General features: G+C 39.8%; 1 protein-coding gene across 1 annotated transcript in view; it reads right to left on the reverse strand.

Moving 5' to 3' along the window:
- Positions 1-1,592, reverse strand: part of CRYBG3 (crystallin beta-gamma domain containing 3) — a 96,196-nt gene extending 94,604 nt beyond the window's left edge. The window contains exon 1 of the mRNA XM_037525671.2: positions 1,404-1,592. Coding sequence (XP_037381568.1) covers positions 1,404-1,552 — 149 coding nt within the window. The 5' untranslated portion in view covers positions 1,553-1,592. The remainder of the gene's footprint in view (positions 1-1,403) is intronic.
- Between the last annotated feature and the right edge of the window lie 11,206 nt (positions 1,593-12,798).

Here is a 12,798-nt window from a genome sequence, read left to right on the forward strand (position 1 = left end):
ATTTCAGGACAATTCTGATAGAAACCTGAAGTTGGTCCGCCTTCTCCTTTCTAACACTGACTCAAGGTTCCCACCTTTCCTGAGTCCACTTGTAATTTCTTTTAAATACTGCTCCCATATTATCCAAGATTGTTAGTGCTACAGAGATGGCAGGCACCACAGGCTATCTGCCCACACCAGCAGATAGGACGTTCTGGTTGAGCCTTGTCAGGCTTCAAAACTATTTTTAACTGCAGTGTAACTCTGAATTTTAAATCCTCCCCTATCAGTGGGGGCAATAAACTTCCCCAGAGAACTATAGTAATTACAGTAGGCATTTTCTTGGAAAGATGGGGTACTTTATCAACAGATGGAAATGTTTCATAAGTAGGAAAAACTGAGGAGCACATAACCGACTGGATTCAAATTACAAACCTGAGCACTAAAGCCAACAGTCACAGTTACAGTTGTTTCCTGCTCATTTTTCTTAGAAGTCCTCCACAAAGTCTTTTAAATCCCAAGTAAACATAGCTTTCTGGGGCGCCTCCCCCCCATCTTTTGGGTTACACACTCACTCCTCCAGCACAGTTTGGAGAAGGGAGAGTAAGCCTCCATCCAAACTTTAAAAGATCGAGTTGCATTTCGCTGACTACTCTCCCTTCCTTCAGGAGGGATGAAAAGTCTCAGGAACCGGCATTTTAATGAGACATTTTAAAGTAATGGATTTTACGGCAGGTGGGGGAAGGAGAAAAGATCACGGGGCACTACTGAAACCCTGACAGCTCCAGTCCTGGGTTTCTAGGATCTGCCCGGGACTTTGAGGGAGATGATTCCGAGGAGAGACGGAAGGAAGGGCGGGCAGCATGCTTTAAATGTCCACGCAGGGGTAAATAAATCGAACAAGGTTTTCATATTTTAAGGTCTTGGGAACTCCGCATTGCAATTCGTTAAAAAAAAAAAAATCATTTTAAGAAACATAAACAAGACGGTCAAATACCAGCCGAGAGGGTGGCGCTCCAAAGCATTACCTTTCCCACACCGGTCATTTTCGGATCGCGCCCCCTTTGCGCGGCTGAGCGCCCGACGCGGCCGGCTCCCGACTGTCCCATCACGGCCAACAGGACGCCGGGGCCTCGCCTGGGCCGCGGGACGCGGGGAGCAGACGCGCGGTGGCGACGGAGCCGGATCCCGCCCGCGCACCCGGAGCGGGCAGGGGAGCGCGCCCCGCCGCGGGCCCCCCACTTCACCCAGACTTCACGAGTCAAGACGAGCGGCACGGGAACTCGGCGAGGAGGAAACTTTAGCAATGGAGGAAGAACAGAAAGTGGCAAACGGCGCGCGGCCGAGTCCGACAGCGGGTCTCCGGCGAAAGCCCGCGACCCGCGCGTCGGCACCGGGCCCCCCGCGCCCCCCACGGCTCCCACCTGGCAGCGGCCCGGGCCGGAGCGGACGGCTGGCTGGTGCTGGGCCTCTCCTCCTCTTCCTCTTCCTTGTCCCGGGAAGGGCTTCGGGGAGCGAAGAACCGGGAGAAACTGTGCCAAGGGGCGCCGCCCCTCCTGCGAGCGCCGGACATCTCCCCTGCAGCCCGCTGCGCGCCGCGCTGTGCTCGGAGAAGAGCCGAGGCGATGCGATGTCCCGCGCCCAGAGCCCGGCCCGGCGCCGCGGGACCCGGCGAGGGCAGGACCGACTCTGCGCGGGCCACTGGCGCTGCTCAGTCCATCCCGGGCCGGGGAGGCGCCGAGCGACGCGCTCCCCGCGCGCGGCTCCAAGCGCGGCGCGGCGGCTCCTCCTCCCGCCCCCGCCGGCCCGCCCCGGGGAGGAGCCTGAGGCCGCGGGCCCGCCCCGGGGAGGAGCCTGAGGCCGCGGGTCAGCCCGGAGCCCAGCTGCTGTCCTCCGGGTTGCAGGGTCGTGACCCGGAGGTGGGAACGCTCTGCCCGAGTTCCTGGAATCCGGGATTGTCGCTCAAACTGATTCAAGTTGCAGTCTGTTTGCGCTCAGTTCTTGCTTTTTTATTACTGATTTGTTTTCTCTCCTACAATCAGTGCACGGTTTTCCGTCTTGGGGGAGAGGTTTGTTAACTAAAGTTTGTGAAAATACCTGGTGAGCTGCATGCAGCACCAGAGCACTCTGGGCCCCTTTTCAACTTACAGCTACTCTGAAAGCAGTTTCCATCGGGACTGCAAAAGATTAGGTTGCCCCAAGGCTGAATCTCAGCAGCGAAGGGAAGCCACAGGTGCCTGTCTGGCCTGTCAACTCATTTCTTGTTGGACTCGCTTGAATGTGGAGTAACTTTTCCTAACACGGAAGTGCTTTAAATTTTTCACATCGTAGTTATGTTACTACTCCGCGACACTGATCAAAAGCAAGTGTGATTCAAACTTGTAAAAGCTGACTATGTGGTAGTTGTTACACAGACGTCACTGAAATGTAGAAACCAGAGTCCTGAAAATCTGCTTTAAAATGTTTACAGATTGTATGTAGGGGCAAGAATGGGGCACTGAGCAGGTTTTCTGATCCAGCAGACCGGGTAAAGGAGGAGTCAGAGTCCTCCGTGGCTTTTGCAGGTCTTTCATTTAGACTTACCAGGCATATGGCAGGCAGGGGTGCTGGTGGGCCGGGAGGCTGGCAGTCCTCTCAGCCCCCAGCAAATCCTCACTCTATCTGGGCTCTCTGGCGTTTTCTCTGCTTCTCTTCTTCTTTAGGTTTCTGCTTGTTCTTGGCTTCTTCTTGGCTTCTGCTGGCGTCCCCGTGACGTCGCCCTTAAAAGCCCAGTCTTAGCCCAGGTGAATCCCATCTACCTATGCCCACACCCTACTCCAGGTGCCCGCCATCAGGCATGCATTTGGGACCACAGGGTTCCGTCATCTATCCTAATGGCAGGAGGGCAGAAAAGCCTGATACTTTTTACCTTACCCTACACTGTAGTACCGATGTTTGGTTAAAAAAAATCAACATACATAAAACTATACATAATTGTATAAAACTTGAAAAATGTACTCATGAAACCATCATCACAATCTATGAAATAGATCTATCCCCCTCCAAAAAGATCCTTCTGCACTATTATTTTGTGACAAGAGCTATTAACATAAGAGCTGTATTCCTAGCAAGATTTTAAATATACAATACAGTGTTTTTATGTATAAACACTATGCTGCTCAGTAAATCTCTATGACTATTTCATGTGGCATAACTGAAATTTTACACCTTTGACTAATAAATACCTCCTTGCTTTCACCAACCCCCATCTTCTGGCAACTACCATTCCACTCTGCTTCTATGGATTTGATTATTTTTGATTCATTCATGTAAGTGATAACATGTAGTGTGTGTCCTTTTTGTGTTTGGCTTATTTCATTCATACATTACTATGGATTTTTAGTTTTCTATATTCTATTGGCTAGTAGGGAAAACACAAAGCCCATTCACCCCAGGTGTTTTTTTTTTTTTTTAAAGATTTATTTATTTTTATACAAGAGCTGGGGTACAGGCCAGAGGCCAAGGAGGGTGAGAGAATTTACCAGAGACAGAGAGGGGAGCTGAACAGGCAGATGACCTAAATACACTGCTGAGGGGAGCAGCACGCGCGACAGGAGAGGTCTGTCATGCCGTGTGGGAATCTCCCTGGCTGGGCGGGAATCGAACCCGTGCTGCAGAGGCTGTGCACAGCTTCACCTCCCTGCGCTCAACCCGCCACACCACCAGCAAGGCCCACCCCACGTGCTTTGATTTGTTGGTTTGCATTATAGCCATATTGCCTGAGTGGGTATAGAAATCAGAAGTGATGCGGCATAATAGTTTACTAAAAAAAAAAAATACAAATGTGATAAAAATGAAATATCCAAGGCAGTTTTGATTTGAAAGGAAGGAAAGTGCCTTTGTGTAATACCCCCTAGCTTGGAGTAATATCCTCTGACCCCTCAGTTTTGGGGTGCTGGTAGAGCAGGTTGTTTATAGATTGGATGTCTTAAGGCCCAGGTCATTTCAGCACCAGCTGATGGCTGTTACCATCCTTGTAACCCACAACTGCCTCCCAGAAGCACTGCAGCAGTTAGGCACTCACCCTAATTTGTTTTGGCTTGAGTTAACCATTAAAGTTAAATCTACCCAGTTGCTTTCAACTAGGTGTAGACTATACCTCAAGATTAGCCAGCACTTCATCTTTTGCAAATCTTTCCTCCTCTGTGAAGAGGAAAGAGCTAAAATAAATACATGAAAACAATGCTCCTACTTCTAACCTTATAATTTTAGGGGAGAATCTCCATTAAAGGGCTACTTACCAAAGCCCAGAGAATATCAAAAAGAGTATGAAGTAAATTGTTCCCTCCAGTTAGCAGACCCAGTGAATAATTTATCTTTCAGAGGAAGTTAAATGATTACCACGTGTGTCTTGGACTTTGCGTGTTGAAAGTAGGCCTTGCACCATAATGCCTACTCAGAAGGTAAAATGTTCAGAAGTTTTTCTGGGGATGAAAGCAGATGGGAAAGATTTACTACTGAATTATGTTTTTAATAACATTTAAGAATTTCTCTTAAAAGAACTGTCAAGAAAAATGTGATACTCTTGGTATTTCTTCAAGAATCACTATCCCCAATAAGTGAGGAGGCATCAAAATCATATGTAAAGTCCTTAATGTTGAGATTTTCTAGTGTTTGTAGTGGTAGTGTTAGTAAATAATGCCACTGTTCAGGGCCTCCCCAATAATGCAGTGGGTTGAGTGTAGTGCTGTGAGCTGTCCGTAGCCTCTGCAGTGCGGGTTCGATTCCTGGCCAGCTGGGGAAATACCCACATGGTGGGGCAGACCTCTCCTGCCTCGCCTGCTGCTTTCCTCAGCAGTGCTTTTGGTCTGTTTGACTGTTCTGTTCCTCACTCTGTCTCTGGTGAACCCTCTCACCCCCCCGCGCCTCTGGCCTGTACCCCAGCTCTTGTATAAATAAAATAAATCTTTAAAAAAAAATAATGCCACTGTTCAGCTACAATTCTATTAATGGACCACTTGCAAAAGTAAAAGATAATGAAAGTGTTATTATTAAGGGCTCCTAAAGTGAACAGATAGGCAAATACAAGCCCATGATATATTTTTCACAAAAGCAACTACCTTATGAAGGAAACAGTCAATATTTAATAATAATCTCGACTCCATGATAGCATAAAACACTTCAATGGATTGTAAATACTAATAATGTTCTGCCTTCATCACAGCAAACTTTGTCCATGAAAAATTAGTTTGAAATCATAAAACAATCACCCCTGAATTTTCATTTACTTTTGTAGTATTTAGATTTTTTTTAAAGTTATCCTATATTCTTATATTCTGCACTCATAATAACAATTTTCTAAATACTAAATCCTAAGATTTCATTAGGAAGTCTTGTAAAAATGTCTAATTTTAGAGTTGTGAGCATCTGGAGATGCTACCTTAGCACAGTTTTGTCTTCATTCATTCACACAGTTGTTCCACACACATTTGTGAATATATGGAGTAGAAGTGTATTTATTGTGAAAGTGATGAAGCTACAACTCAGGGCCCTTCATTAGGGGTATTTTGGGATCTGCTGAGAATTTGACTTGGGAATACATCTAGTTTGGATTTAGTGGGATATATGTATGTTGCTGTCAGCCTTTCCAAAGTAGTTTATTGCTTAGATTCCAATTTGTCCATATTGTAATTCACCAAGCATTACATCAAGATGCAGGATCAGAAGTCCTATCAAGACATAAACTGTTATCTTAAGACCTTGACCATGAAAATATGTGGGGAGCAGAGAGAGATGAAACAAGATCTAAAATGTGCACCACCAAAAGGGGATTTGCAGAAAATTATTCTTGGCACTGAAAACAAAAATTTAAGAAAAAGAATACCTTCTAATTGATACAACTTCTTTAATAGCAGTAATATGCCCAATAATGCAGTAGATAGTTTTATAACTAAATATACCACACTTTTAAAAATGAAAATCATGTAAAATAGAATTCAATATATAGAATTCTTATTTGTAGGGCAATACCAGAAGAAGTTTTGCATATTTACAGTCCTTCTATCAATAAAGATATTTAACCAAATTAAGGAAAGACTGAATTTTCTTTCAATTATATGTATAGAAAATTATTGTCATATGAAAGGTTATTAAAAAATGAACCAAAAAATTGTACCAAAATGAACAATGATATAAAATATATAATAAATTATATTAAAAAATAGGAAAAAAGGGTCCTCCCTGGTGGTGCAAGGGGTTAAGATGCAACCTATGAAGCTGTCTGCAACCACTGCAGCACGAGTTCGATCCCTCGCAGGCCAGGGAGCAACCCACATGGCGCAGCAGACCTCTCGTGACTCGCTCCCTGCTCCCCTCAGCAGTGTACTTTGGTCAATCTGCCTGTTCTGTTCCCTACTCTGTCTCTGGTGAATTCTCTCATCTCCCCACACCGCTGGCCTGTACCCCAGCTCTTGTCTTGTATGCATAAATAAATAAATCTTTAAAAAAAGTATTATAGACAATACCAGCAGTTAATGGGAAAAGACTGTTTTCTTAGACTTTTGATGTTTGTAATTTGTATGATTTATTTTTATTCATCTTTGTATTTAACTTTTACTATTTTTAAAAATAACTTTTCTTTTTTTTTTTTTTTAATCACTTTTCTTTAAAGAGGAGTTCCCCAAATTGCAAAAATTCTCAGATAGCTCCAAATATGGACCGGTCCCTGAGTGTCCACTCTGTCAGATACATGCTCATTTTTGGAGATAAAATGATGAATAAGATCTAGTGCCACCTTAAAGGTGCAATTTTGGTGGAAACATGAACAAAGAGGGTACAACAGGTAAAATCTTTCTATGGGCATATATATATTTTATATATACATTATATATACATGTCTAGAAAATTTTAGGCTGTGACTATGCTCTCGTCTATTCTACCTCCTCTGATCACAATGACTTCCACAAAAAACCTGCAATTCAATAGCTTATTTGATACATGAGAAAATTGGAAATTCCCCCTTTACCAGAATTACCATTCTCAAAGCATAACCGTAAGAATACATTGAAAATGTAGACCTCCAAAACTTTTTAAAAAGGATGTGAGTGTAGTGAGTGCTAAGCTTTCTTTCTGAAAAGTCCACCAGAGGGATAAACTTCTGTATGTATCTTTGCAGTACTTACTATGTAGCAGGTGGCCCAGGAATATTAAGACAGCTGTCAACATCAAGGAAAGCACTAGTCCATGAAAAGCGAGCAGATGGATTGGGATACTTGACGAGCTGCCTCCTAGAATAATAGCTGTGCGTGGCCAAATGAGGCAATGACATGCTGCCCAGGGCAGCAAAAAGCTATTACTTGGATATAAGAGCTCAATTAGGAGATGGGGCAGGGGGATATCCTCCCCTTTCCTTTGTTTGTATAACTCAAGTTTTCATTAAAAACCACCACAGCAATAAGAAGGGGCAAAAGAGGGGGGATGTTAGCATTTCTCATTCTGTTACATTCTGATTATCATGGTTTGCAACACTAGAAAATGCCTCAGTCTTGCTGCTTCAATGAGAGCAGATGGTGAAATTTTTAAGTAATTGGTTATTCGGAGTCCATGGGATGCATGAAATTTTATTGTATTGTTTGTCTGGTTTTTGTGTGCAGGATATGGCGATTCAAATTTTTCAAACACACATTTTTTAATGCTCAAATTCAGATGTGTTAGCTTGACCTACATGGCATTTATTCTTTTCTTCCCTTGATAAGATGACACTTATAAAGAGAAATGAATTTTTTACCAAAATATTAACAATTGTATATTGACTTCTCAAACAGTGTAATATTTGCTTCATTTGTTTATACCATATCATTATATTCTAAAAAGTATATAAATAGTATTTCTTTGGCAAACAGATTCTAATATGCATTCCAAAATACTTATTCATGCCAATTCAGTTTTGATTTGTCTTTTGAGTCAAATGTTATCTAAAATATAAAGTCACATGTCAGTTATTAACTCATTAATGTGGCTTCATAAGCATGACACATATGATAGCTCAGACTAATTTGTTACTATATGAGAAACTCAGTTCCTATATCGTTTTCCCAAAATATTTCATTTGAGTACATAAGTTATGCACTATATTATGCATTTCTGATATATAGTTTTTAGTAATCATGTTCTATAAAATTCATACATTTCTGTACTGCACTGTTTTAGTTTTGATTATAAATTTCATTAGGACTTCATGAAACAGAACTTGAGAGTATAAAGGTAATTGGCCTGTGAATTGGCTTTCTTTTTTACTTATGTTGATGCTTTAGAACATACATGTTCCAGAAGACTGAGTTCTCTTACTGTGGACACATTGTTCCTAGTTTGATTTGTTGGAAATGGTTTAAAAACAAGGCATAGAGGCAGCTGTTATTGTGAGCAAATGTTTTGGTGAGAGAAAGCAAGCAGCTGGAAAAGATACAATGCTGTCATATAAGATGAATCACAGTTTTCACATGGGGATTTTACCTAATCTAAAATTGAGATTAGTATTATTTTCTCTTACATGAGTTTTCTTTGCATAGGACGGAACGGAAGCCCATCCACTTTGCTATAATTTGTGATGATGAAGTACTGAATATAGTGAATATAAACTTGGCACACTTATCTATGCCTGTTACAAAATAATAGTATCATTAACTCCCAGAAAACTTAATTTTAAAATATTGCTAAATATAGTAACTAGACAATTCCATAAATCTTAAAACCAAGTGTTACCTTAGTGAATATAATTTTTATTTTTTAGAAAGGTGCCAAGTATATATCTCAATGATCTCACTTCCATTTTGAAAGATATAAAAATTCATCAAATTATATTTTAAGTGATTTTTAAAATAATGAACAAAAGTACCCTCGTCAAATACATCCATCATTATCTATCAGAACAATGGAATGCATTCTTCATCTCTTTCAGTCAATTTTCCCAAAAAAGGGGGAAAATAGAAGACAAGAAGATTTCTTTTCTAGATTTGTCCTTTACTACACCCTAAGAAAATTACTCCACATTTTTATATTTCATGAATGAGGCTAAGGATATCTAAATGTTTTGTTTTTTGTTTTTGATTTTTGCATATTACCAACATAGAAAGACAACCAGCACTATTTAATATACTTAAGACACATTTTCATGATTATTCTAACTTTGAAAATTACTGGAAAGGATATTCATTATTTGACTAACAGAAGACATTAATTCTTACGCTGTCCTGTTATGATCAGTTTTGATTAGATACTTCACAAGCACTATGTAAAACAAAATATATTTTTCATAAACCTTCAATAGGAATATTTTGATTTAAATATCAAAGTAAAACAATAGTTCTCATAATTGATTTCATGTTAACAACCATTCTTAAATTTCATTCGTTTCTATATTTCATTTTACTTTTCTTTCAAGTTCCCAAGAAAGCACTTTTTTAAAAGTTATATCCAAAAGGGCAGGTTTATTATAAAAGGTAGAGAAGAGTAAGGGACACTTGCACAGACACAAGTGGGCAGAAAGAGCTGCCCTCGAGACAGGTTTGCTAAAAGAGAGGCCTTCGTTGTTGCAGGCGGGCAGCTCTGCGATGAGAGCTGCCTCTGCTGCGCAGACACCTGCACAGACACAGGGAGACAGGGGTCAGCTCCAAATAAGCACCCTTAGGACAATCAATTTCCATTATAAGTCATTTGCTTTGCTTCTCATACAGGTAAATATATTGACACAGTACTCTGAATTATCAAGTCCAGTTGACAATTAAATGAAGAGACTGTTGTAATAAAATCTCACAGTTGGTATTAATTTTAAGTAACTAAAAAAGGATTATCCCACTTCCATCTGAATCCAAAGGAACTCCACTTCATATGATCAATCATTTACATCATCGAATGAAGTAGCTGACTACACTACAGTATATAATTTGTCTCTCTAAAAGTATCAACCACATGCAGCCTGAGGGAAACAGAAATGAGTTTAAGTTCTGCTATCTGATTTTCAATTGTTCTGACCTCTTAAGGAAATTTTGTAGATATATACTGGGGTTTCTATAGCTTAAATAAACTATCTAGTTTTCAAAAAAAATGTATCTTTAAATAAAACTTAACAAGTAGGTATTGGTAAAACTCACCTTAGTAGTTAAAGAAGTAGTCAAAGAATACAAAACTTGTTTGAACCTAAAAAAAGCTATTAAACAGTCCACATTTCAGAAGATCAAACAAAACAAAAACAAGAAATTGGAAAATTCTGAAAGATTTGGATGGAATTTGAAGATCACTGACCTATTCATTTTCATTCCTCTAGCATTAGCCTCTTTAAATGTGATCAGGAAAGTCAGGGAGGAATGTATATTTAAAAATTATATCCCAATCTATAAGGTTATTTCATAGCTATTCCATTTGGTAAATAATGAATATTTCCTGGCCATATGTTTGGTGAATGGAATACATACTGTGATCTACTCTCAGTAAGATAAATCTCAGAGATGGAAACAACCAAGCCACAGCTACCACAAGACAGTGTGGTAAATATGAACAGTAGGTAGTATGTACATGGAAAAAGGAAGAAGGTGCCTAAATGTATCACTTGGGCAGGCTGCACCTGGGCTCAGTCTTAGAGTTCACAAATCACAGCCCCAGGAGCGAGCATCAGAAAGTCTTCAAAACCAGAACCCCGTTAAAACACCTAGAGCAACAGGTTGATATTTGAAATAGCACAGTAGTCACATAGTGCTATCAATAGAAACGCACACAACACTGGGCCAACAATAGATACATCATTAATATGTTTGTTGTCTGTTTTGGTGAGGAAATATTTCAATAAATATTTTTTGTGAATTGTGAATCACCAAATACTATGTGTAATACCAGGATATTCAAGGGCTTTGGTATGTTGCCATGAAACCACCTTTAAGTGAACTCTATGCTACATTCTTGAAAATAATTGCATAATTTAAAAGTCAATGACAATGACAAGGTATAAGAAATATGCTAGTAGAGAAACTGCTGCCCTCATCCTTATGTGACCTAGATAATCTCAGTTTACAACATCTAATTACTTGGAGGCAGGTTAAACAAGTAAGTCAAGCTGAAGTCTCCTTACTAGTAACCAAATGTCTAATTTAAGACAAAAATCAAGTATATAAAAGAAGCAAACAAATTCACAGCTCTTTGGCATTCTTACACAAATTGCCTTTCTCATAACTTTTCACTTGAATTTAAATTTTATCAGGTTGGTATTACTACTGTGAAATCCAGAAAGGCACGTGGTCCTTCTTTATGATTAGTGGTTAAAATGTTCTTGTGCCTAAAAACTGTAAGTAGTACTATATTATCTAATGTTATATCTACAAATATAAATAATTTTGTAACTCGTGTAGTAAAATACAATCACATTTCCTCTACTGTTTGCAATTATCAACATACTCAAACAGTTGATTTTTCAATTAATGGTAAAATTCAGACTTTTGGGGAAATAAATTACCTACTGTCGTCTATTCTAGTTCTGCCATTTGCTCTCTATTACTACTACATTTTAAATATTATTAAAGGTCAAACTTGTTTAAAATTATTTGACACTAAATCCCATAAAGAACCTCCTATTTCTTGAGGCTTTCAAAAGTATTCTGTCAAAATGATGCCGCAACATGGATGGAGCTGGAAGGGATCATGCTCAGCGAAATAAGCCAGAAAGAAAAAGAAAAATACCGGATGGTCTCACTCATGGCAGGGATTTAGAAAACGTAAGTAAGGGACCAGGAAAAAGACTAATTGTAATAAAGTAAAAATCAAAATCAACAAGCAACCATAAAGCTGAGACACATGGGGTGGGGGAGGGAAGAAGGGCGTAGGGTCAAAACAAGGGTGGTAGGAATTGTATGGGGACTATAACCAAGATGAAAATGCATACATTGTGCAAAAATGAAAAATGATGTAAAAATATATAAAATTAAAACGTTTTAAAAAAATAGTAAGACATTAAAAAAAGAAAATACCTAAGAAAAAATGATGCCATCACCCTTAAATACGTTGATGTTTAACTTTCACAAATATGACCATTCTGGGGCCTCCCTGGTGATGCAAGGGGTTGAGAGTAGCATTGTGAAGCTGTCTGCAGCGTTTGTGGCGCGAGCTCAATCCCCAGCCTCGGAGCTACACACATGGCGCAGCAGACCCCTCCTGACTATCCTGCTGCTCCCCTCAGCAGTGTACTTTAGTCTATCTGCCCGTTCTGTTCCCTGCTCTGTCTCTGGTGAATCCTCTTACCTTCCACACCTCTGGCCTGTACCCCAGTTCTTGTAATCATAAATAAATAAAGCTTAAAAAACAAATATGACCATACACTTAAAATCCTAATTAAAATGCATCTGTTAAAGTCAAGAAATTGTTGCTCTGTCTCACCATCTTATCCTCAGACTTCATTCAAGTTTTGTCTCATTAATGTCCCTCATACCAATGTGATTCAGTACAGAATTACATATCACATTTAGTTATCATGTTCCTTTAATCTCCTTCATTCTGGAAAATGTCCTGAGTATTTCCCTGACTTTCATGACTATAATACTTTTGAATATTATAGGCTATTTTTTGGTGGGGAGGTAGGAGGAAGGAGGTGGGGACATCCACCTCTTTATGGTTAGGTTCAGGCTATGCATTTTGGGAAAAAAAAATTCACAAAATTAATGCTAATTTTTTCATGCTTGGTGGTACATGATTTCAATTTGTCCCCTTATAGATGTTGTTAACTTGGATCACACAATGAATACCATTTTTATTGATTGATCTTTTAAATGTACTTTTTATATTTTAAAAATAATTGTTTTA

The sequence above is a fragment of the Talpa occidentalis genome, unplaced genomic scaffold, assembly GCF_014898055.3.
Source record: "Talpa occidentalis isolate TD23 unplaced genomic scaffold, MPIMG_talOcc4v2.1 talOcc4.4, whole genome shotgun sequence".
Taxonomy (NCBI): Eukaryota; Metazoa; Chordata; class Mammalia; order Eulipotyphla; family Talpidae; genus Talpa; species Talpa occidentalis.